The sequence below is a fragment of the Lissotriton vulgaris genome, chromosome 8 (assembly GCF_964263255.1).
Source record: "Lissotriton vulgaris chromosome 8, aLisVul1.2, whole genome shotgun sequence".
Taxonomy (NCBI): Eukaryota; Metazoa; Chordata; class Amphibia; order Caudata; family Salamandridae; genus Lissotriton; species Lissotriton vulgaris.
In genome coordinates this window covers 1,415,261,267-1,415,285,904 of record NC_141696.1, presented here as the reverse complement: position 1 = coordinate 1,415,285,904, position 24,638 = coordinate 1,415,261,267, and the positions used below count along the sequence as shown (strand labels likewise).

Below are 24,638 nucleotides of genomic sequence, written 5' to 3'. Positions count from 1 at the left end.
TCGGGCAGAGGCCTTCTGGATGCATTGGAGTCTTTTCTGTAGCTTGGCTGTGGTTCCGGTGTAGAGGGTGTTTCCGTAGTCCAGTCGGCTGGTGACGAGGGCCTGGGTGACGGTCTTCCTGGTTTCGGTCGGGATCCATCGAAAGATCTTACGAAGCATGCGAAGGGTGTGGAAGCATGATGAGGAGACGGCGTTGACTTGTCTGGTCCTCGAGAGGTAGGAGTCCAGGATGAAGCCCAGGTTGCGTGCGTAGTCTGTTGGCTTGGGAGCGGTGCCCAGGGCTGGGGGCCACCAGGAGTCGTCCCAGGCGGAGGGCGATGGTCCCAGGATGAGGACGTCCGTCTTGTCTGAGTTCAGTTTCAGGCGGCTGTCCTTCATCCACTCAGCGACGTCTTTCATCCCTTCGTGTAGGCTGGTTCTGGCGGTGTCGGGGTCTCTGGTGAGGGAGAGGATCAGCTGGGTGTCGGCGGCGTAGGAGATGATGTTGATGTTGTGTTGGCGTGCGATGGCGGCAAGAGGTCTCATGTAGACGTTGAAGAGGGTGGGGCTGAGTGATGAACCTTGCGGAACGCCGCAGATGACTTCGGTGGCCTCGGATCGAAACGGGGGGAGGCGGACTCTCTGTGTTCTTCCGGCGAGGAACGAGACGATCCACTCCAGTGCCTTCTCTTGGAAGCCGATGTTGCTGAGGTGCTGAATTAGGGTGCGGTGGCAGACAGTGTCGAACGCTGCGGAAAGGTCTAGGAGGATGAGGGACGCTATTTCCCTGTTGTCGAGCAGGGTTCTGATGTCGTCGGTGGCTGTGATGAGGGCTGTCTCGGTGCTGTGGTTGGCTCGGAAGCCAGACTGCGAGGGGTCGAGGGATCCGTTCGTCTCGAGGAAGGCTGCAAGCTGTCTGTTGATGGTCATCTCGATGACTTTGGCAGGAAAAGGGAGGAGCGAGATGGGGCGGAAGTTTTTGAGGTCGGTGGGGTCCGCTGTAGGTTTCTTCAGTAGGGCGCTGAGCTCGGCGTGCTTCCAGCTCTCCGGGAAGGTGGCGGTGTCGAAGGAGGTGTTGATGACGTCTCGGAGTTGAGGTGCGATGGTGGAGTCGGCCTTGTTGAAGACGTGGTGGGGGCACGGGTCAGTCGGAGATCCGGAGTGGATGGTGTTCATCGTGCGGGCTGTGTCTTCAGTGGTCACCGTAGTCCAGGTGCGGTGGGTGGCGGTGGGGGGCGTTGGTTCAACGGTTGGGTGCGTGGATAGTGCGCCGAAACTGTTGTGGATGTCGGCAATCTTGCGGTGGAAGAACGAGGCGAGAGAGTAGCAGAGATCTTGTGAGGGAGTGATGTCGTTGTTGCTGGTGCTGGGGTTGGAGAACTCCTTGACCATGGTGAAGAGTTCCTTGCTGTCGTGGGCGTTGTTGTCCATTCGTTCCTTCAGTGATTTCTTCTTGGTGGTGCGGATGAGCTGGTGGTGCTTGCGGGTGGCGTGTTTGAGAGCGGTCATGTTGTCGGTGGTCTGGTCGAGGAGCCAAGCTTTCTCAAGGGTGCGGCAGGTCTTCTTGGAGTCCTTGAGTTCGTCGGTGAACCAGGAGGCCTTCTTGCTTCTGGGTCTGCTGGGAGGGTTCTTTAGTGGTGCGAGTTCGTCGGCGCAGGCGGTTAGCCACTGGGTGAAGTTGAGGGCTGCTTCGCTGGGGTCCGTTGTGCTGGCGGGTGGGTTCTGGCTGATGGAGGTGGTGAGCTGGTCGGTGGTGATCTTGCTCCAGCTTCTGTGAGGAACCTGTTGCGGGTGGTGGTGGGTTGTGGTTCTTCTGAAGCTGAAGTGGACGCAGCTGTGGTCGGTCCAGTGGAGTCCGGTGGAGTGGCTGAAGGTGATGTGCTTGCTGGATGAGAAGACGGGATCAAGCGTGTGGCCGGCGTAGTGGGTGGGGGTGTTGACCAATTGCTTGAGTCCGAGGTTGGCGAGGTTGTCCAGCAGGGCGGCGGTGTTGCGGTCCTTGTTGTTCTCCAGGTGGAAGTTGAGGTCCCCTAGGAGGATGAAGTCGGCGGAGGGGAGGGCGTGTGGGCTGATGAAGTCCGTGATGTCTTCGCTGAATTGTGTGCGTGGTCCCTGGGGTCTGTAGATGAGGGTGCCTCTGAGGGTCGTCTTTGGGTTGCTGTGAATCTGGAAGTGGAGGTGCTCAGCGGCGGCGAAGGTGTCGTTGGAGTCGGTCGTGATGCGGATTGTTAAAGGGATGAACTGGCAGGAACTTTCAGGTGCTTGGTTATCTCTAATCCGCTGGTGCGGTCGATATCGTGCGGACCGCTGATACTGGTGTATCTATGTTGTAGTTGTAACTATGAGAGAGCCATTCTAGCACATGATCGTTAAAGAAAACGGTGCGGGGTGCTCATGCTCATGCAAATAACATAGTTATATGATATAGCACCAACCTGCAACATGCTCAGTGAGGCTGATATAGTTGTCCTGAAGGTTTCGCCAGGTGCTTTGTAGCTTTTTTTGTGAGAATTCGGGACGGGACTCTTCTGATTAGTCTACGAAGGAAGTAGTGACTAGACCCTGCTTGAAGTAATGTGCACGTAGACGATCAGTTGATGCAATAATGAGTGTTTTTGAAGACGGGGCTACTGCAATTACAATGGGGAAGTGCCTATTACGTGAATGTTCTTAGGTTGGTAAATCTCAAATAGTGCCTCAGCGCTTACTATCGAATGTGCTTGGTAGCACGGCGTTGGCTTAAAGGAAGGGTACGCGCTTGAGAGTGTGTGGTATCCTCAGGTTGTAAATATGTTCATTTACTCCTCTGCATCTAGCTGCTCAGCCAGTGTGAGTGTTCAGGTTAGAATGTTAGTGTGAGTGGAATGTTTGGGTGCATGAGTATTGTCAGTTGAGTATGGGCTGAGCACCTAGGAGGCTGCTCCTGGTGGGGCTGCTTGTTCCAAACTTATACTTCCTGTTATCCTATTTATGGCTGAATAAACCTTCTACATAACTCTATTACATCTGCCTCGGCTACATCATTATATGTATGTATGGACCAAGATACTACATATTTTATGGCGACGATCTGGAGCTAATCTCACGCACTAAAGGTAGTCTGATGCCAACTAAGATCTGCAGTACAGCAAGACTATGTGTAGGAAAGGACCTACTACACGTACCGATGAAGAACAACTGAAGCAACAAGAATCAAGTAACTAAGTGAAAAGAAACTGGTCAAGCATGCCTTGCAGCCCCACCAGGGTTCACTACATCGGACAGCCCAGCCAAGGCATTCTCTGCCTTCATCTCATCATCTTTAACACCAGTAAATACGATTACAAGACTGCTTTCACCTTTAAGAATAAACTACGCCACAAGAAATGTCTGCAGTGCCACAAAAACGTTTACTGTGCCTCAACCAATGACTTTTGTGAAACAGGAAAAAAGGTAATCTGTGGCTGTTGGTGTTTTTGTCTCCAGTGCGTAGGGTGCTGTTTCTGTTTTACATAAGACTGTCTTCTTCAAGTTCATCATCTATCACTTTATGCAGTTCAAGTCTTCTTTTGCCTTCGGTTTGGATGTGTGACATAGGAGTAAATGAACATATTTACAACCTGAGGATACTACAGAGTTTCTAAATACCTTACAGTTCTGCTTATGCACTTCATCGGGGAACAAGCGTGGGCCTCCTCACTTACTGTCAAACAAGGAAGGAAGGATCATTTAGATACGATAACCGTGTGGGCAAGCACTCTTTCCGAAACAGCCTTCTATCGATAGGAGATACCTTGAGAAATGTGAGTCACCACTTGTGCTCGCTCGGTCTGCTTTTCCCCGGTCTGGCGCGCTCGTTGTAGATCAGATTTTTTTGTCACCTGCCGGTGATAGGCATGGTAGAGAGACTATGCGTTATTATGCCTGGATGTAAAATCTTCTAAATTATAAAACGTTTTCCCCAATGGTAGATAGTGATATTACTTAAAGGGGCCTTGTTATGCATGTGTCCCTTTGGTTATAGTTGTGTTGTATTCTATTGGGTGCCAGGATCCTTTTTATCAGTCAAGTGGAGAGGTCAGTCATGTTGATATGTGTAGTATTCTTAAATGATTCTCCCTCTTTCTTTTATTTTCTGTTACGGTTTTTGGTGCTGGCCACTGCTCTAGATGGTTCGAAGGTTCATGGAGCATCCGTTGCACCACCATATCTATCAAAATATGCTGCATTCCTGCGCCCGCCTGCTCTGGAGCACAATCTGCAACCTAGTGCCAAGACAGGCAACCTTGTGCCATGCAGTAAGGGTGGCCTGCGTTACAGGTAGGATTGTTTTTGTGCAGAAAGGGACACCTTACTGCACAAAAACTATCTACAGCACACTTAGCAAGAGGAAACAATGAGGAGAAATCACTTAGAAAGAGGAAACAATGAGGAGAAATGAAGATATGTCTACTCTTTGCAACTGTAGTGGGAAGGAATACAATTCTGACACATTCCCAGGTCTACCAGTGTTGGTAAAGTTGGAAAATGATTCAGAATACATGGGTGGATGTGTGGGCACGCCCACGCTCCACCCATGTAATACCCCCCACAACGCAGAGTAACACAAGACAGCGAATTGTGCTACCTTGCGTTACTCCAGACTCTCATTCTAGGTTTTGCATCACCCTGCGTCCTCTTGAATGGTGCAGGGGTGATGCAAAACTGTAATAAATCTGGGCCTATATCTCTATCAAATGCTGTTCCTCGTTTTAAGAGGAAGAAATTGGGAGGAATGAAATTCTCCGCCCTTGCCCCTGTATTTTGGAACACTCTTCCCTTCTCCCTTAGGCCCTCCTCCCACTATTTAGAGTTTCGAAAAGCTCTCAAGACTTTCCTTTTTTCTCAAGCCTTTCCACACTAGCGACCTACCTCCAGTCCTGACCATGGGTTTGCATCCTTAGCGCCAAGAAACCGCTTGGTAGTCGTGCGCTTTATAAATATTTTAAATTCAAATTCAAATGCTGTTGGTACATTGATGCTTGACAAAGAGGCTTTGAGATTGTTCAAGATTGGCTACGTCACTAGAGCTAGGAATAAGATATCTTTAAAATGACCTGCCATTCTGACATCCAGTGAAGAACTCGAAATATTGATGCTTTTGACTACAGAAATATGTTTTTCCTGTATGATGCCTTCAAATCTATTATGGCTATTACTGGGCATCTGGTGATAGCACTTGATTCCAAGGATAGAGATGTGCTTGTCTAGACTCTTTGTTGCTATAGTTACTATGAATCTCTGAATAGACATTAGTAATTTTATACATTAAAATGCTGGCTACACATTCACATAGTTCTTAAAATGCAACAATGCACTGTTTATCAAATCAAATCTGTTTATTTCGGATTCACGATCCATAAAACAGACAATATAAAACATACTGTTTTTAAAAATGGTAACATTTCCCTTGTGGTGAATCATTAGCAGATTAAAAAAAATATCTAAAGATTAGGGCGATGATTGATACTTTAGAATACCGTGCAAAATACCAAATTGCAATGGCTCCATAAAGCGATTGTAAAACACAGTTTCTTGAAAAAAATAAAAATTCACACCATGCCAAATCGCGCTCAAGATAACAACTTAAAATATTCTAAGATAGAGTGCGTTGGGATATAATTAAAAGAAAGTGAACAAGTCAGCATAAAACAGAGCAATACCGTCTGGAGCTAAAGCTGAAAATAAGCATATAATAGTATAGCTACGTAGAGTATACGAAGAAGGTAGGTTCCTGAAAAATGGGGCAAATTGCCGAAAAGGCTCACCATTGCATCAATTGCTACTAGAGAAGCTGCCATAATGTTCACAAGGTGTCTTTTTCGTGTCAGCCAGGCAGCATGTAGGAAGTTGGCAACGCTAATAGCAATCTCCCCTCTAGTATCAGAACTCAAATGTCCTTAGGGCAACCTCACATTGTCCAAATCCTAGCAATCGGCACACATTTGATCCTCTTCTTGCGTAGCGATGTATATGCACTACAAAAGGAAAGAGGATGATGCAAAGTTTCGGGCTCCAACTTGCATGCTGGACATAAGGGGCCTCATTTATGAGAAATGACGCATCGCTGCATGAAATCAGCGATGCGTCACTTCTCAGTGCGCACTCCTTGCGACATTCCTGATGCGCCATATTTAATGTATGACGCATCACGTCGCAAGGAGTTACAGATAAGTCAGTATTTCTGACGTATCTGTAAGCGCAAAAGTGACGCATTGCTAAAGTGTGTCACAAAAGTGACGCAACTCCAGCAATGCGTCCTTTCACATGGGGCAAGCCCCATTTGAAAGGGTCTGCGTCAGTCTTACGCCTGCAGTGAGGCAGGCACAAGATTTTGACGCAACAGCATCCTAAAAGTGACGCAGTGAAATCTCATAGATTTCACTGCGTCACTTCTACGACCCTTCCTTGCGTCAAAACGCCCCGCAACAAGGTGCATTTTACACGCCACTGGTGGCGTAAAAGTGACATACAGCCTCATAAATGAGGCTCAAGGTGATCAAGCCAGTGTTCTTTCCCCAGTTAGCAGTAAAACTGGGGATAGGGAGAATCCCATATCTGGATTTTAAAAACTGAACCCCGAGACGGAAAACACCCCTGTAATTCACATCTATAATTTTCTATTATATATGGGCTCCAAAATCACTTGCTCCTGCTTTCACGAGCCATGCAGGGACAGAAGAGTTATGGGGGATCCATACATATAATTGTATCTCCTCCTTGACTTTACTTGGCATCCTCAACCATCCCCCACCATCTTCCCTGCCTTCCTGGTCCATTCTGCAGCTGTGCTTTCAGTTCAAGCAGACAAGCAGCCCTGTGCTGACAGGCTCTCAGAGAGCCCTGCCAACCTAACCTGTAAGCCCTTTATGGCCTAGCAAAATTGGGTAACGAGTTTTGTTATCAACTATCACTACAACATAGCAGTCAGTTCCCAGTTTTAGAATCTGGAGTAGAAGATATTGGCTTCTTGTGGAAGCCATGCATAACACTCTAATCCGTAGGTGAGCCTATCAGAAAGAATGCTGCTCTGAAGGAGGTTGGGGCCTGCCGCTCTGAGAAAAACTAGCGATCAGCCAGCAGCTCCATTCCTCAACTTTGTCCACCATGCCAAAGAGCAGGTGGGCATCAGGCTTGCTTGGGGATGTGACGCAGGCACAGCAAAGATCAAGAGTCACCACTCACCATGGAGCATTTCAATTCCTCTTATGCCCTGTACTTTATTCTTTACAATCTGGCTACAACATATTTCACACGCACAAACATGTTGGGAGGTGGATCTAAATAAAAAGATTATATAAAAAGTCCTGGCCCAAGGAGGTCACACCTTGAAAAAGGTTCCAGGTTTAGAGCACGTTGCTTTCCCTGACCCTGTAGTTTCCCTTTTACTGGAATTCCATTTAGTAAGAACAGGAAATGCAGGACCTGAAACCGGCTGTCCACCTGATGATAGTTTCCTGTGAGGCTGTGTTGCCTAGGAGTAGATAACCAGACACATCATGCAATTTCCTGAAAAGATTGTGCCTTTTAAACAGGGGACCTACCCTACTATAAACATCTGGAAACCTCGATTAGGAGCAGGGATAGATGGGAATGAATGGAATCCAACTTTTGAATGGATTCATAAAGCACTTGGAAAAGCACTTCTTCTATACTGTCTGTGACTTGAACTTTACCTCCGCTTGGATACAATATGCTCTAGGAGTAACCATGATATTTAGTACCTCCACCACTTGATATATTGCTGTGGGCTCCTGAATACGTGCTGGTAATGGAGTAATGGTGAATTAAGCATAGCCCTTTGAATATTAGTGTGTCTTCTGTTATTGGCAACAAGAACGATACAGTTGGTAGATAAGCAACAATTTGGGAATGGCGCAGGCTAAAGGTAATACGGTATGGAATCAATTTGCTTAACGATTTTGCCTGTGATGACGGATCCAATGTCCTAAGAGAAAGGTCTCCAAAAATGCTTGCAAACTTGGCAACATTTAGTGACTTGTCTCTAATTTTGCAATGCCACCTATGTACAAATAGGTTGTAAAAGAAAATCTCAAGTTGCAAGCGGTTGCAGAGCTATTGAATATTAATTATGTTGATCACTATGTGCCACCCCCTGCAATCTGGCTACAAGGCCTGTTTTGATTGCCACAAAAGGACAGTAGACCACCATCCCTGTTCTTGCATTCAGAATTGGTAAACTTTTTATTTAGGTAGGTCATGTTCCTTAAAATAACCTACACTGCTGAAATAAAATCTTCTCTGATACCTCAGAGGTTGCCTGGCAGGTTTCATTAAGTAGAATCTGTTCAAAGAAGACTCCTTTCAATTTGCGAACCAGTTACCACCTTCTTTGTGGTGGTAGTGATTGATCAATGGTTTACTATTACAATTGCATGAGCAAACCATCGATAAATAGCATTGCAACTCGCAATTAGGAAGGAAACGCCCCTTTTATGCCCCCTTGTTATTGCTATATGGAAGGGATCATGAACCACATGTTGTGAATCAGAAAGACATTTTTGACTCAAAAAATGGGCTTCTTAAATAGAAAAAGGTTACTTTATGGGCACAAATCCCCTGATTTAGCAAATCTCAGAGTTTGAGTTATGGTACAAAAGGGTCTAAGTTGCCAGTTATACTTGACCCAATGATAATGTAGTTGCTCAAGTTTATCAGTTAGAATCCATTTTATTCACATATTGCAATTCATCGAGTTGAGGCAAAAATGATAATACAGGCGAATTACTCTATTCTTTTCAATTGAAACCGTATCCATGTACCCATTATAACTATCTTCCACTGAGAAAGGGAGGAAACTTTCAGAACGGGAGTATTAAAAGAGTGCTCTGATGCCAAATATGTTTGACCTCTTCTTTAGAGTTATAAAATGATTAGAATACCCGCAAATGTCTATTGATGACACAATGCCCAGAAGCCTCAGGCAACCCAAGCATTTCCTCCTGTTATGCTGCACAGAAACTGAAAGAAGATCAGTTTGAGTTTTTAGGCACCCTCAATAACCTCAGATAAATTCTATAGTATCTATCTTTTTTCATTCATACCTCTTCCTATCTGTCAGCAACTATGTCAGTATTTCTTTTATTATCTCCTTAAGTCTAAGGGATATCTCAGAGCCACATATTGCTTCCACTGCATCGTTTGCCACATCCATCATTCATCTTCATGTGTGAAGAGTTGTAAGTACATTACAGACATGATTGCTCTTGCACCATGATGATTATAGATGGCACAGGAGGTGTTAGATGGTACAAGAGGAACAAGAGGTGTACAATGTGTAGGCTGGGAACCTGAAAGAACTTGTTCCCAATTAATGTGAAGCTGTGATTTATCATCAGGGACAAAAGAAGGTACTGTACAGGGAACTACCCTACATTTACACAATACACAGTAAGGTTCCCTAGATGAGTTGGCTTTTGTTTTGTTGAATCTTCTACCAAAGTTACTGCCACTAAAGTGGTTGAGTTAAAGGAGAGAAGTTTTAGTCACTTGAAGCAACTAAGCAAAATGGATTGCAGTTTATGAAACTAGAACCCCATTTATATATGACTACATTGTTGGATCTCCACCCTGAAGCCATAGATGAATCACACTATCAAAATGTCTTTCAACAGTAAAAGTTTTGCAAGAAAATCTGGTAAGACTGATTGGTGTGTGCTACAATGGCTGATAGGTAATGAGAATCTGTTACTGCAGACTAGAGAAGCAAAACCCTGAAAAACCTTCCCCTCAAGAGCATGGATAAATGGCTAAAGTGATGGGTAAACTTGCTTCTATTGATCTCTATTACAGCCATTTTGTGTGTAATTCTTAGTCTGTAATTGATTGTGTGTAATTGATTGTCTGGTTTGTATGCAAAGACTCTGGAACCAGACTCTGAAGAGCTTGACTTAGGGAACTTTGAATTGAACAGACAAGGTATTGTCCTTAGTGAGCTATGCCAAGGCAGATGAAACAAGAAAAGTATTGACTTAAGCATCTGTGAAGGGTTTTCATTGAGAAGAAGATGCATCTGATGTTCACTCATACTCAGCCTGATATCCCCTATGTGGATGAAGCCATGAAACAAAACAATGGCGTATATCTCCACGTCACGACTATTTGTTTTTCCTACAGATAGTTATAGGATACTTTAGGGTAGGAAAAGGGTTTTCCCTTATTGCAGATCAGAACTAATCTGATAAAAGTGAGGCATTGTGAGGAAAGCAGGCTGGATATTGTTTAAGTTTAAGGTTATGAATGGGGACTGGAGGCAGAAAGAGTTTTAAGATAATATAAGCTCAGGCTTCTCTTTGATTAAAAGGGGGCAACTGTTGTAACAAAAATAGCAATATGGTAGATAAATATAAGTAATTAAGTTATTCAACATTTTCTGTTCTTGAATTCATATCTACCTACCCTGCTATATGTATATATGGTCCTGTGGAAGGATAACGCCGAAACGTGTTGCCTATCCCTGTAAATACGGCAAGACTGGTGAAATATTTTGAGAATTGGGTCCTGTGGTGACGCTTGTTTCTTTTACTGCTTTGAGAACAGCAGGAAATTATGGACATATATATCCATTCTAATATAATAAAAAGAGAGCCCAAACATTTGAGGCGGGTAATCTCAGGAACCACAGCACCAATCACAACACCCAATACAGCGTTGGAAAGGGCACTTGCAGCAGAAGGACATATGCTATGCAGACGCCCACCATATACATTTAAAAGGTAAAAGAACTGTGCCAGCAAAGTAATCCCTTGTGGGCGAGTCTGCGTTGTGCTGTGGGCGTGTGCTGGGGGCGTGACAAATGCTGGGGGCATGTGGTAAGTTCCGCGCGTCATGCCATGTCTCATATCGTGTGCTAATCTCCCCCTGCTCCCTTTAAATACCTCTGCACCCCATAATCATAACCCACCCTTACTCCTTAAAATACCCCAACACCCTTAAACACTAACCCATCTTTACCCTATAAATATACCCTGTACCCCAAAACCCAAACCTATCCCTAAACGCTAAAAATACCCCTGTACCTCAAAACCCAAACCTAGCCCTGAACCCTATAAATACCCCTGTGCCCCGAATCCCAAACCTAGCCCTGAATCCTTAAAATACCCCTGTACCCCAAAACCCAAACCTACCCCTGAACCCTAAAAATACCCCTGTAGCCCAAAACCCAAATCTAGCCCTTAACCCTAAAAATAACCCTGTACCCCAAAACCCAAGCATAGCCCTGAACCCTAAAATACCCCTGTACCCCAAACTCAAACTTAGCCCTGAACCCTAAAAATACCCCTGTACCCCAAAACCCAAACCTAGCCCTGAACCCTAAAAATACCCCTGTACCCCAAAACCCAGACCTATCCCTAAACCCTAAAACTACCCCTGTACCCCATAACCCAAAACTATATCAGAACCCTTAAAATACCCAAACACCCCAAACATATACCTCAGTACCCCAAAACATATATCCCTATACCCATACTTACCTTATCCAAACATTTAAAAAAAACATGCTTTTATCATTCATGCATTTACAACGAATTTCGTTGTAAATATATGCATCGTAAAAGCATATAAAATGTAATGCCATGCCTCATAATGGCATTGTGGAGTCATGGTACTTTCGTAATGAAAGTATGCAGAGTGATGGTATGCGGAAAGAAAGTTGCGGAATAATGGGTGTTTACCCTCCAACCGTAAGTACATTGGTGGCACGGCGGCCCACATCTCCAGCAACATACTCATATTTTTTCACCACCCATTTGAAAAATGCACAGGTCTCTCTCATTGATGGCCAGCACCGACATACACTTTTAGACACACCTCCCGCCACAAGTCCTAGAATTGCGAACTTTAGAGCTGGGAAGCTACGTTCGAATCTCTGCATCAGCTCAACATCCTGTGATTCCAGGCAAATAGCGTTGTCTTCCCGTGCCTACCACAAATGAATGTGTTCTTCTGTAATGTAAGCTGTGCTCATGCCATGTTGTCGAGTTCGGGCTATATAATATTGCAAGGAAAAATAAAGTAGGGAAACTCGAGTTCACACACTACTGAACGCGCACTCTTAAGTGCATCAGCAGTGCACTGTGAATCGGAGCATTTCACAGACCTGTCACAGATAAGAAATGCTATTAAAAAAAAAATCCTAAAAAACAATATACTACTGGCCGGCAGCAATTCATACCCTGACAACGTCGGGACGGGCTGCTAGTATATATGTACACACACACACACATCTATCATTAATGTACATCTATGGAGTTAAGTATAGTAAATATATTTTATATACCTACTGTGTCAATATTTTGGTTGTTAATATATCTATTACAATATTTGTAGGCACAATATTTGATATTCTAGTACATACCTATCAGGAAGGGAAATGGGACTCAGCCACTAGAAAAAGGAGATGACAATTTACAGTAGACTGTACATTAAGATTAGAATGCACAATAATAACCACATACAACAGGAGTCTTACTTTACCCAGAATCTGTATTTATCACAGAAAAAAAAAGATTTGGGTGAAATTATTCAGACGGTACAAAAACGTAATTTTAATATAGCATCATCATTCCAAAGCTCTCTTCCGCTTCTGTGAATGAAAATGAGACACCCGATCATTGTACGGCAAGAAACCTTAACATTTCAAAGCTGAACAGTCCACCGGGGAGGTGTTCACGAGTTAGAAAACCCTCAGTTGGTTTTTCCTACTCAAGATCAAAAAAATAGTTCCTGTGTGAGCTTTGCCCTGGGAGAGCGCAACAATCCCAGGAGACAGGATTGATGGAAACACAGCTCCATCCTCTCACTCTGGATATAAATATTCCTCAATGAAATCTGCGTTCAGGAAAAGTTTGCAAAGAAAAGTTCTTAATTATATTTCCATGAATTAGAAAGTGCAGCAGCTTTAAAGGTCACGTCTCCTATCGCAAGGGCTCATTACTGCCGGAATATTGACATTGTTCTAACCTTTCCTAGAGCTTTTTGCTTGTAGAGTCATACACTAGAACTCAATTCAGTTCAATTCAATTCATCTTTATTCCGGTACAAAAACTACCCACAAAGGTTCACACATATGCAATAAAAGCAAATTAAAAGTATGCAATAAAAGATATAAATGATTAAAACAGTTATTAAAATACATAATTAATTATCATGTCATATCAAGCATACAAGAGATGGTACTGCCTGATTATATATTCAGATTTAGTCACTATTCATCCACTAAGATTAGGACTCACAGGTGTTGGTGAAAGCCACTCTTAGGAATTGAGGTCTCTAGTTGGCAGAGGTAGGTACCTTTGTCCAAATAGGGACCCTTGCTTTTAGTCAGGGTAAGGGGGATGCACTTCTAAAACAACTCTGTTCACCCCCTTGGTAGCTTGGCATGAGCAGACAAGCTTATCTCAGAGGCAGTGTGTTAAAGCATTTTTGAACACATACAGTAATACAATGAAATAACTACAAATGGGCACCACACCAGTTTAGAAAAATAAGTAATCATTATCTAAACTAAAACAAGACCAAACAACAAAAATCCACAAAACAGATTTAAAAATAAGGCTCTCAAATGGTAGAAATAGTTTAGTTCAATGCAAGTTGTAAATGCAACACTTTTCTCACAAAGTACCTTGGATGCATCACGCAAAACAAACAAAATGGCTGAAGGGAAGGTGATGCGTCAGTTCCTTGCTTCGGGGAAGGTGATGCGCCGGTTCCTTACTGCAGCGCAGGGAGGTGATGCTTCTGTTCCTTACAGGAGAGGAGGGTATGAGTCTGTTTCTTACTGTGTCCCCCAACGATGAGACAAACTTGACACCTTGATGCGAAGCGACGATCTGGTACGATGCGTGAACTCTTGCAGCCGCACTTCAGGCCTTGCATCGAAATCGGTGCGTCGGTCTTGGACTTCGGTGATTGGAGCACTCGATGGGGCGTGTGGTGCTTTCTCGAGCCGCGGCAGGAGCTGCAACGGTTTCTTCTTCATTGCGTCGGAAACTGGTGCGGATGCATCTTGCTTCTTCCTTGTTGCGTCAATTTTCCAGCTCCCTTTGGAAAACTGTTCTCTAGAGGCCCAAAACAACAGTAGGCGCCTCTTGAAGGTCAGAACTCCCAGCAGGGCAGTTCAGGGGAGCTAGTGGTAAAGTCTTTGTGTCCCTGAGACTTCAGAACAGGAGGCAAACTCAGTTTCCAGCCCTTGGAGATCGTTTCTTCAAGTAGGTGTCAAAGCAAACAGCAAATTTCTTTTTCTCCTTTCCTTGGCAGCAAGCAGCCTCTGCAGGCCAACCCCAGACAGTAAACAGCACAAGGGCAGTATTCCTCCTCAGCTACTCTGGCTCTTCTCCTTGGCAAAGATTCCTCTTGATTCCCAGTAGTACACAAAATATCTTCCCCCTACTCTACATGCAGCCCAGGTCTATTTAGCCCAGCCCTGACTCATCAGACTTCTGGAGCAGCTGCCCCTCTTCATCCCCTGTCATCCAAAAGCCAGACATGCATTTCACAAACCTAACAGAGGCTCACTGGATGGTTAGGCAAGAAAATACCTACTTTCTAAAAGTGGTATTTTAAAACACAGAATGTAAAAATCACCCTCCCTAAAAGATGCATTTTAACATTTTGAGTTCAGGCATACTAAACTTTATTTTTCTACCTTACTCCCCGGGTCAGTTATGTTTATAAGATGTTATAAACAAACTCCCCATTCTGTCCTATGTGGACAGGTAGCCTTGCAATAGTTAAAAACGAAATTGACAGTATTTCACTATCAGGACATGCCACATACATCTGGGCATGTCCTACCTTTCACATACAATGCACCCTACCTAAAAGGATACCTTGGGCCTACCTTAGGGGGGACTAGCATGTAAGAAAAGGGGAGTTTATGGACTGGCAAGTGTGTGCACTTGCCAAGTCGACATGGCAGTACCAGACTGCACACAGGTTCTGCAATGGCAGGCCAGAGTTACAATTTACAGGCTGCTTCTGTGGGTGGCACAATCAGTGCTGCAGCCCACTAGCAGCATTTGATTTACAGGCCCTCGGCACACACAGTGCACTATACTAGGGTCTGACAAGTAAATCAAATATGCCAATCATGTAAACACCAATCTGTAACAGTAATTTACAAAGGGAGCACTTTGGCACTGAACAGCAGTGGAAAAGTGCCGCTTCTTGCCCTGTGCCCCGTTTTTATTGTTTTTATTGTTGTCACTGTATAGTATTGTATTTTTGCCTTCTGTAGTGCCTGTTTTCCTGTTCTGTAGTTGCCCGTCGTCTCTTCCCTCCCCGCTTCCCGCCACCGCCGCTAACCCCGCCCCTTTTTTCCTTCTGTACCCTCCCCGCTCCCGCCTCCCTGCTGCTCCGCCCCCCCTCGCACTTGGCCATATATGGCGACCGTGTGAACGCGCAGCGGTCACGCGCAGCGGGCGCGCCGATTGTGCGCCGAAGGCGCGCCAAAGGTAAGCCTGTCTGCGCCCGTCCGCGACTGGACCGCGCCCAGCGCCAGGACCCCTGGCCCCCGCCGGACGTACGACGCCGCCACCCTCAATGCACTCAACATCGGCCGAATCCCAGGATGCTACCGAGCAACCCCGAGACGCACCCACGGACCCTTCAGCTGCCACGCCTGCAAGTTCACCTGCATCCGGACCTGCCCTGCACCAGCACCCGCCAAGCCGAACACCAGCAGCAACCACCTCAAGTGCATCCTGCTCAACACCCGCTCCGTCCACAGACACGCCATCGAACTCTGGAACCTCCTCGACACCACAGCCCCTGACGTTGCCTTCCTCACGGAGACCTGGATGAACGCCTCCTCAGCGCCTGACATCGCCATCGCCATCCCAGAGGGCTACAAGATCACCCGGAGGGACCGCACCGCCAACCAGATGGGAGGAGGCATCGCCGTCATCCACAGGGACACCATCAGCATCACGACCAACACCGACGACACCCTAACCACCGCCGAACACCTGCACTTCCAGATCCACACCAACCCGAAGACCACCCTCAGAGGCACCCTGATCTACCAACCCCCGGGACCACGCACACAATTCAGCGAGGACATCGCCGACTTCGTCAGCCCGCATGCCCTCCCCTCCGCTGACTACATCCTCCTGGGGGACCTCAACTTCCACCTGGAGAACAACAGCGACCGCAACACCATCACCCTGCTCGACAACCTCGCCAACCTCGGACTCAAGCAGCTGGTGTCCACCCCCACCCACCTCGCTGGACACACACTCGACGCCGTCTTCTCATCCAGCAAAGACATCGCCTTCAGCCACGCCACAGGACTCCACTGGACGGACCACAGCTGCGTCCACTTCACCTTCAAAAGAACGACGATCCACCACCACCAGCAACAGGTTGCCCGAAGAAGCTGGAACAAGATCACAGCCGACCAGCTCGCCGCTTCCCTGAGCCAGCACCCTCCTGCCAGCTCAGCAAACATCAGCCAGGCCACCGACAACCTCACGAAGTGGATCAGCAACTGCGCGGACGAACTCGCCCCTCTGAGGACCCCGCCCAGCAGACCCGGCAGCAAGAAAGCCCCATGGTTCATCGACGAACTCAAGAGCTCCAAGAAGAACTGCCGAGCCCTCGAGAAAGTCGGGAGAAGGGAACCAACGCCGGACAACATGACCACCCTCAAGCTTGCCACCCGGAAGCACCACCAACTGATCCGCGCCGCCAAGAAAACCGCATTCAAGGACTGGCTGGACAACAACGCACACAACTGCAAGGAACTCTTCAACATCGTGAAAGAGCTCTCCAACCCCAACGCCGGAAACAACGACATCACCCCATCGCAAGACCTCTGCAACTCCCTCGTCTCCTACTTCCACAACAAGATCGCGGACATACACAACAGCTTCAGCATTCAACTGACGCACGCCACGACCGCAGCAACGCCGCCCACCACCACCCTCCGCGCCTGGACTCCGATCAGCACCGAAGACACCGTCCGCATGATGAACTCCGTCCACTCCGGATCTCCGACCGACCCCTGCCCTCACCACGACTTCAACAAGGCCGACGCTGTCATCGCACCCCACCTGCGGGACATTATCAACACCTCCTTCGACACCGCCACCTTCCCTGAGAGCAGGAAGCACGCCGAACTCAGCACTCTACTCAAGAAACCTACCGCGGACCCCACCGAACTCAAGAATTACCGCCCCATCTCGCTCCTCCCGTTTCCAGCCAAAGTCATCGAGAAGACCGTCAACAAACAGCTGGCCGCCTTCCTCGAGACGAATGGATCCCTCGACCCCTCACAGTCTGGCTTCCGAGCCAACCACAGCACCGAGACCGCCCTCATCGCTGCCACCGACGACATCCGAGCCCTGATGGACAACGGAGAAACAGCGGCCCTCATCCTCCTAGACCTCTCCGCGGCATTCGACACTGTCTGCCACCGCACCCTAGTGCAGCGCCTCAGCAACGTCGGAATCCAGGAGAAGGCACTGGAATGGATCATCTCCTTCCTCGACGGAAGAACACAGAGAGTCCGCCTACCACCGTACAAGTCAGAGGCCACCGAAATCATCTGCGGCGTCCCTCAAGGATCCTCACTGAGCCCCACCCTCTTCAACGTCTACATGAGCCCCCTCGCGGCCATCGCACGCCAACACAACCTCAACATAATCTCCTACGCCGACGACACCCAGCTGATCCTCTCCCTGACCAACGACCCCGCCGCCGCCAGAGCCAACCTGCACGAAGGGATGAAAGATGTAGCCGAGTGGATGACGACCAGCCGCCTGAAACTGAACTCAGACAAGACGGAGGTCCTCATCCTGGGCTCCTCGCCCTCCACCTGGGACGACTCCTGGTGGCCCCCCGCCCTGGGCACCGCACCCAAACCGACGGACCACGCACGCAACCTGGGCTTCATCCTGGACTCCTCCCTCTCCATGACCAGACAAGTCAACGCCGTCTCCTCGTCATGCTTCAACATCCAGCGCATGCTTCGGAAGATCTTCTGGTGGATCCCCACCGAGACCAGGAAGACTGTCACCCAGGCCCTCGTCACCAGCCGACTGGACTACGGCAACGCCCTCTACGCCGGAACCACCGCCAAGCTCCAGAAGAGACTCCAGCGGATCCTGAACGCCTCAGCCAGACTCATCCTCGACATCCCACGAAACAGCCACATCTCCGGACATCTGAGAGACCTGCATTGGCTCCCCGTCAACAAAAGAATCACCTTCCGCCTCCTCACCCACGCACACAAAGCCCTACACGATCAAGGCCCGAGCTACCTCAACAACCGAATCAACTTCTACGCTCCCAAACGCCACCTCCGATCAGCCAGCCACGCCCTCGCCGCCGTCCCCCGCATCCGAAGAGCGACAACAGGAGGAAGGTCCTTCTCCTACCTGGCCGCCAAGACCTGGAACTCCCTCCCGACCGACCTGCGCCTGACCCAAGACCACCTCTCCTTCAGGAAGAAGCTCAAGACCTGGCTGTTCGAGCAGTAACGGCACCCCCCCCCCCCCCCCCCCAAGCGCCTTGAGACCCTACGGGTAAGTAGTGCGCTCTATAAATGTCTTTGATTGATTGATTGATTGAAAGCATCTAGACCAGCAAAATGGAGTCCAACATGCATCAAAAAGACAGGAGACAAGGGCAGAAAATGCAGGGGAGACCCGCGCCAATGGTGCCAGGTCTAACAGCCACTTTTGCAAATTAAAAAATATTTACTCATGCAGAGGTTTTCCTAAGTAAATCAACTCTAAGGGATATGATTGCGGATCTAGGGTTGCCATCTTCCAAATGATTACAAGCATACACAAAAACTTAAATATTGTTGTAAGTCACTGAGTCCTATTCGGCCTATTTCCATCCTTATGCCACATCAAATGTGGAAAGTTACTCGAGTCAAGTACATGAGTAAATCCATTTCTGTGATGAAAATGGGACAGAAACACCCCCAACATTTCTGAGGGTGCTAGAGAAAGAGTTTGGCCCCAGGGAAAATATTTTCCCCACGGAGATTTTGTTTTAAATCTAATTACATAATGTGACAATATTTCCAAACCAAATGACTCACATAGTGTTGAAGGCAAATGCACAAGTCTTCAAAGTGTACTAATCGAAAATCTGAGGCTTTAATGTGTTTGGAGGCCTAATATTATATTCTGCGAATTCCAAAGTCTACATCCATGCAAGGTCAGGAACCTCTGGCAGTAAATTTGATATCAGACCTAAGAATCTTAGCATTATCAGATGAGTTCCCAAAGCCAGGCCGATAACTGTCTATAGCGTAGACCTAATACTGAAAAGTTATTGTGGGAGGTTAGCAAATGTTTACAAAAATATTGCAAACCAGAAGAAAATGTGAATATAATATATACAAACGCTTTGGGATATACCTACGATGTTCAAAAGAAATAAAGTGAAAACTGAACTAAAAGCTGAAAAGCAAGGATAAAATCACAGTTAAGCTTATTGTGACAGCGAAGTAAATGCTAAGCTAAATGGTAGGTGTTTAGAGATCTCAGGAAAACATTAGGTTGGGCAGCAGCCTGTTATCAGTTGAGCAAATTCTGTAGGGCAGGAGCTGTGCCTGAAAATATCTTATAAGACAACTTAGAAATCTTGAGGTAGGAATGGTGTGAAGATTTTTAGTACTCCAAGCAAAATAGAATTGTGCCTTCTGAAGAGACCCCATGCAGTTAAATAATGTGCTGCCACCACTAGGTGGGGCCTTAACGGTGCTCTTTCCCTCGTATTTTGGAAGAGCTTTCCCTGCCCTAAAATGTTAAATATCTCAGTTCTGTGTGGATTTCACAGAATACCTTCCAATTCGCAGTAACATAGGCTTCCTGATACAGGACAAGCGACCCAAATAAAGGTTCTAAGATCATCGAAAAATAACATGCCTTCAGGTAAACACCCGCCCGGGAGGAGGAATCGCCATTGTCCACAAATCCACCCTCCGCCTATGCACACTCCCCGACGAGCCCACAGACCTGATGGAATACTTTCACTTCAAGATACTGGCCAGCCCTACCTCCACTCTCCGAGGAACCTTTATCTTCGGACCCCCTGGATCCCACAGACATTTTGCGAACCCCATCACGGATATCATCTCCCCACATGCCATCGGGTCCACCAACTACACCCTACTGGGAGACCCTAACTTCCGCCTGACAACCAAATGGACCCCAGCACCGCATCCCTCCTGGACAACCTCGACAACATTGGACTCCGCAAGATTGTGACCGAACCCACGCACTCAGTAGGACACACCCTCGACTCCCTCTTCACAACAGGAAACTCCATCACCTTCAGCCGCACCACCAAACTCCCATGGACTGACCATCGATGCGTCCACTTCAACTTCAGAACACCCACCATCCACAGACACCAGCACCTGATCCCACGAAGAAACTGGACAAGAATTACAGACGACTAGCTAACCTCATCACTCAGCAACTTCACCCCAACCATCGCAGAAAAAGACGACCCCAACACCCCAGCCCGTACCCTGCAATGATGGATCTCCGACAGCGGCAACACCATAGCCCTTCTCAAGAAAAACAACAACACCCACGCTAAGAAATCTAGATGGTTTACCACTGAATTTCGAGAGTCCTGACACCCTTGCTGCCGCCTCGAAAAGACCTGGAGGAACACCAAATCCACAGAAGCCCACAACTTCAGAGCCGCCACCAATGCCCACCACCGGCTCATCAGAGAAAACAGAAAAAAAGTGATAGAAGACAGAATCTCCATTCATGCACGCAACAGCAAAGAACTCTTCAACATCATCAAGGAGTTCCCCCAACTCGTCAGCGAGTCCACCAGCATCCCATCCTCACAAGACTTCTGCGACAAACTCAGTACCTTTTTCAACCACAAAATCAAGAGCTTCTACGACAACTTCGAAGAAGACAACCAACACACTGAACCCTCACCAACCACCCCAGACACCCTGAAGCCAACGATTGACTACTTACAGCCCTCACCACCGAAAACACTCTGAAGATGATGAAGTCAATCCACTCCGGGGCCCCCACTGACCCCTGCCACCACCACATTTTCAACAGAGCCGCCGACACCATCGCACCCATGCTCTGCCACACCATCAATCGCTCCTTGGCAACCACCTCGTTCCCCGACAACTGGAAATACGCTGAGATCAACCCCCTCCTGAAGAAAACCTTGGTGGACCCCAATGACCTCAAAAACTACAGACCCAAATCCCTGCTCCCGTTCCCAGCGGAAGACATCGAGAAAGCCATCAACAGCCAACTCACAACATTCATTGAAGAGCACAACTTCCTCGACACTTCCCAATCAGGCTTCAGAAAAAAACACCATACAGAAACCGCCCTCCTCGCCGCAACAGACGACATCTGCACCCTACTGGACAAAGGAGATACAGCAGCCCTCATCCTCCTCGATCTCTCTGCGGCATTCGACACAGTCTCTCACCACACCCTAATACGCTTGCTCCACGACTCAGGGATACAAGACAAGGCCCTCAACTGGATCCGCTCCTTCCTCTCTGACAGAACGCAGCGGGTCAGAGTCCCCCCTTCCTCTCTGACCCTCTGACCCTACACCTACCACCTGCGGAGTCCCCCATGGGTCCTCTCTCAGCCCTACGCTCTTCAACGTCTACATGGCTCTGCTCGCCCCCATCGTCAGAACCTACGGACTCAACAGTGTGTCATACGCAGACAACACCCAACTCATCCTCTCCATATCCAACTAACCCAATACTGCCAGGCACAACTTTCGAGAAGGCATGGAAGCCATTGCCAAATGGATGAAAAACAGCTGCCTACAAGTAAGCACCAACAAAACCGAAGTACTCATCAAGGGCCCAAACCTGGAACGACACCTGGTGGCTCCCAGCCCACGGAAGCCCGCCCACCCACATGGACCACACACGGAACCTGGGAATCATCCTGGACTCAGTGCTAAAAATGGATGACCAGATCAACTTGTCCTCTTGCTTCCACACCCGCCGCCTCCTATGTTAAACCTTCAAATGGATCCCCCTCGAACACAGGAAGAACGTCACTCAAGCCCTGTTCACCAGCAGACTCGACTACAGCAACGCACTCTACGCCAGAATAAACAAAAACCTCACCCGCAAGCAACAGAACATCCAAAACTCTGCCGCAAGACTGGTCCTCAACCTGCCAAGAAACTGCCACATCATAGTGAGTGACCCTCGGTTGCATTTCCAGTAGCACGGCTTAATTTGGAGCATATTCATACAATGGGAGTTGAATTAATAGTGCAAGGGAAGAATGCCAGAATTCTTGGCATTACAGAGAAATGTTTTTGTTGAAAGAGCTTAATCATTGTTTTTTTAAATGGGCAATAAACATTTACTGGCTTTCAGTTCAGTGGCAAACAGTCGTCAACCAAGGAGGACAGATAATGGCGACAGAAAATCAATAACAAGGAACGCACAAAAGATCAGAAGTAAAAATCCTAAAACGAAGACATGAAATGTAATGGAATGACTGAAAGAGAGAAAAAGGATCCTTTGTCGGTAGGTCTAGGTAGGGAGTTGTATATCGGAAATAACTACGACTGCTTCTGTGCCTTTACTCAAGTATCTCTATTTATACCCTTGCATATCTACCACTGCTTGACCTTAATGCTCTTGCCCATAACCACACCTTTTTTCCAGATACCCGTACCTATACCTTAGCATCTTAACCCTTTCATAAACCTTAATGCCTCTACTCTCCACATAACCCCTACTACCTCCATCTGTATCTGTACCGTAGTTTCTCTGCACCTGCTAATACCCGTGTTCCTCTATCCTCAACTACACCCAACTTCCTCTACCTCTGTCTTTACCCTATGCACCTGCCTATAGCCTACTCCCTGTACTCCACCCATCTGCACCTAAACCCTTCTACGCCTATTCCTGCCTAAAACCTAGTATGTCCTACATTTACCATAGATTCTCTACACAGCCATACCAAAGTGCCCCTGACATGCAGCGACTATACCCGAAAAGCTTTTCCCAATACCTATTCTTTGGTACCTCCCTTCGATCTATATTCTAATACTTTTGTGCTGAACTATACCCATGTACTGCTACCACTTGTTATACCCTAGCACCTCTACCTTTACCACTACCTGTGCCCTAGACCCTGTATAGGTATAGTGTGTAACCTACGAGCTCTGCCACTTCCTATACCTAGTACTTAGACTACTTCTTGTACCCCTTTCCCTAATTCCACCCCTTTAGCTCTTCACCTGTTTTCTTGTGCCATTTCCTGCTCCTTTTTATCCCCATATGCTCGTTTGGTGAATTATATCAACATTAATGGTTTGCCTTATTTTGAAAACTCTTTCAAATGGAATTTCACTTGTCCTGATTAGACAGGTTAGTATTCTGCATTTTGGGTTTTCCTAGAAATATTGTACCGTTGATGAAATGCATGAAGCAAGACGTGTTAGGCCCTGGTCTGCACCTCCCAGCCCCCTGATCTGCACCACTAAACCCACCCGCTCCCCATTGCTAATATCACCACAAGTGTGGTGACTGTCCCCGTTGCTTTCTCCATCACAACCACTGCCTCATTCCTCTCTTTCATGGTCCCTCCCCCAACTTATAGCCTGTGACCATTATCATCAAACCCTTGGTCACCCGCCCTGCCTCTGCTCCGTCCCATGCAACTTCTCTTAACAGTTTTCCTAATGTTCCACAAGTGACTTGACCTAGATGTCTTGATGCAAAAGTACTTATGACTAACACTTCAAAATGGCCGCTATCGACACTTCAAAATGGCCGCTGTCAAGTCAATCGTAACATATTTTCAGAGTACCTATATTCTACTTGCCGACTTCACTTGAATAATGTTAGTAGCCACCTCTGTAGATGATAAAGGCATTCATACTTGGTGTAAAAGTGATGTCCACAGTCCAATGGTAGAGACTGTGCTTGAACTCAAACTTATGTATTGCTCAAGTCATCTGTTGCTAATACTGTATTGAAGCAAAGTCATATTGTAAAGCATAACAAGCACATATTAGATTGCAGTTTTGGGAATGACGTGTTTTGTCCTTTCTTCCGACGATCAGACAGAGCAAGGAGCAGCATGGTCTCCACAGAAAGTGCCTCCTCCACGTATGAAGAGCTGGCGAGGGCCTATGAACATGCCAAGATGGAGGAACAGCTGAGGCACGCCAAGTTCACCATCACGGAATGCTTCATATCAGACACGTCATCAGAGCAGCTAACAGCGGGGACTAATGAGTACACAGACAGTTTGACGTCGAGCACCCCCTCAGAATCTGGGATCTGCAGATTTACGGCTTCACCCCCAAAACCTCAGGATGGAGGCAAAGTGGCAGTCATGGCTGCTCCCAAGGCCCACCGCCCAGGTAGGAGTAAATAATACAGTCCCTCTCACCTGTCTCTATAATGTGGTTGAGAGAAGGAGAGAGAGTGTGTGTGTGTGATATTTGTGGAGTGTAAATCTAGCCAAAAGGTGGCGGAGCACTGCACAGGGTCAAAGGTCAAAGGCAAGGATACAGTTTAATTGTAGATGGGGGAGTTTGGACATGCCTCACATGCCCATAGGGCTCAAAGTATATGAGCTATGATGTGGATGCCTCTTTGTTTTCGACTGAGC

The 24,638-nt window shown here is 47.2% G+C and overlaps 1 protein-coding gene across 1 annotated transcript in view; it reads left to right on the top strand.

Annotated features, from left to right (window-relative positions):
• The window catches only part of DSCAM (DS cell adhesion molecule), a 985,823-nt gene that overhangs the window by 901,262 nt on the left and 59,923 nt on the right, over positions 1 to 24,638 (top strand). The window contains exon 32 of the mRNA XM_086935432.1: positions 24,085 to 24,387. Coding sequence (XP_086791558.1) covers positions 24,085 to 24,387 — 303 coding nt within the window. The remainder of the gene's footprint in view (positions 1 to 24,084; positions 24,388 to 24,638) is intronic.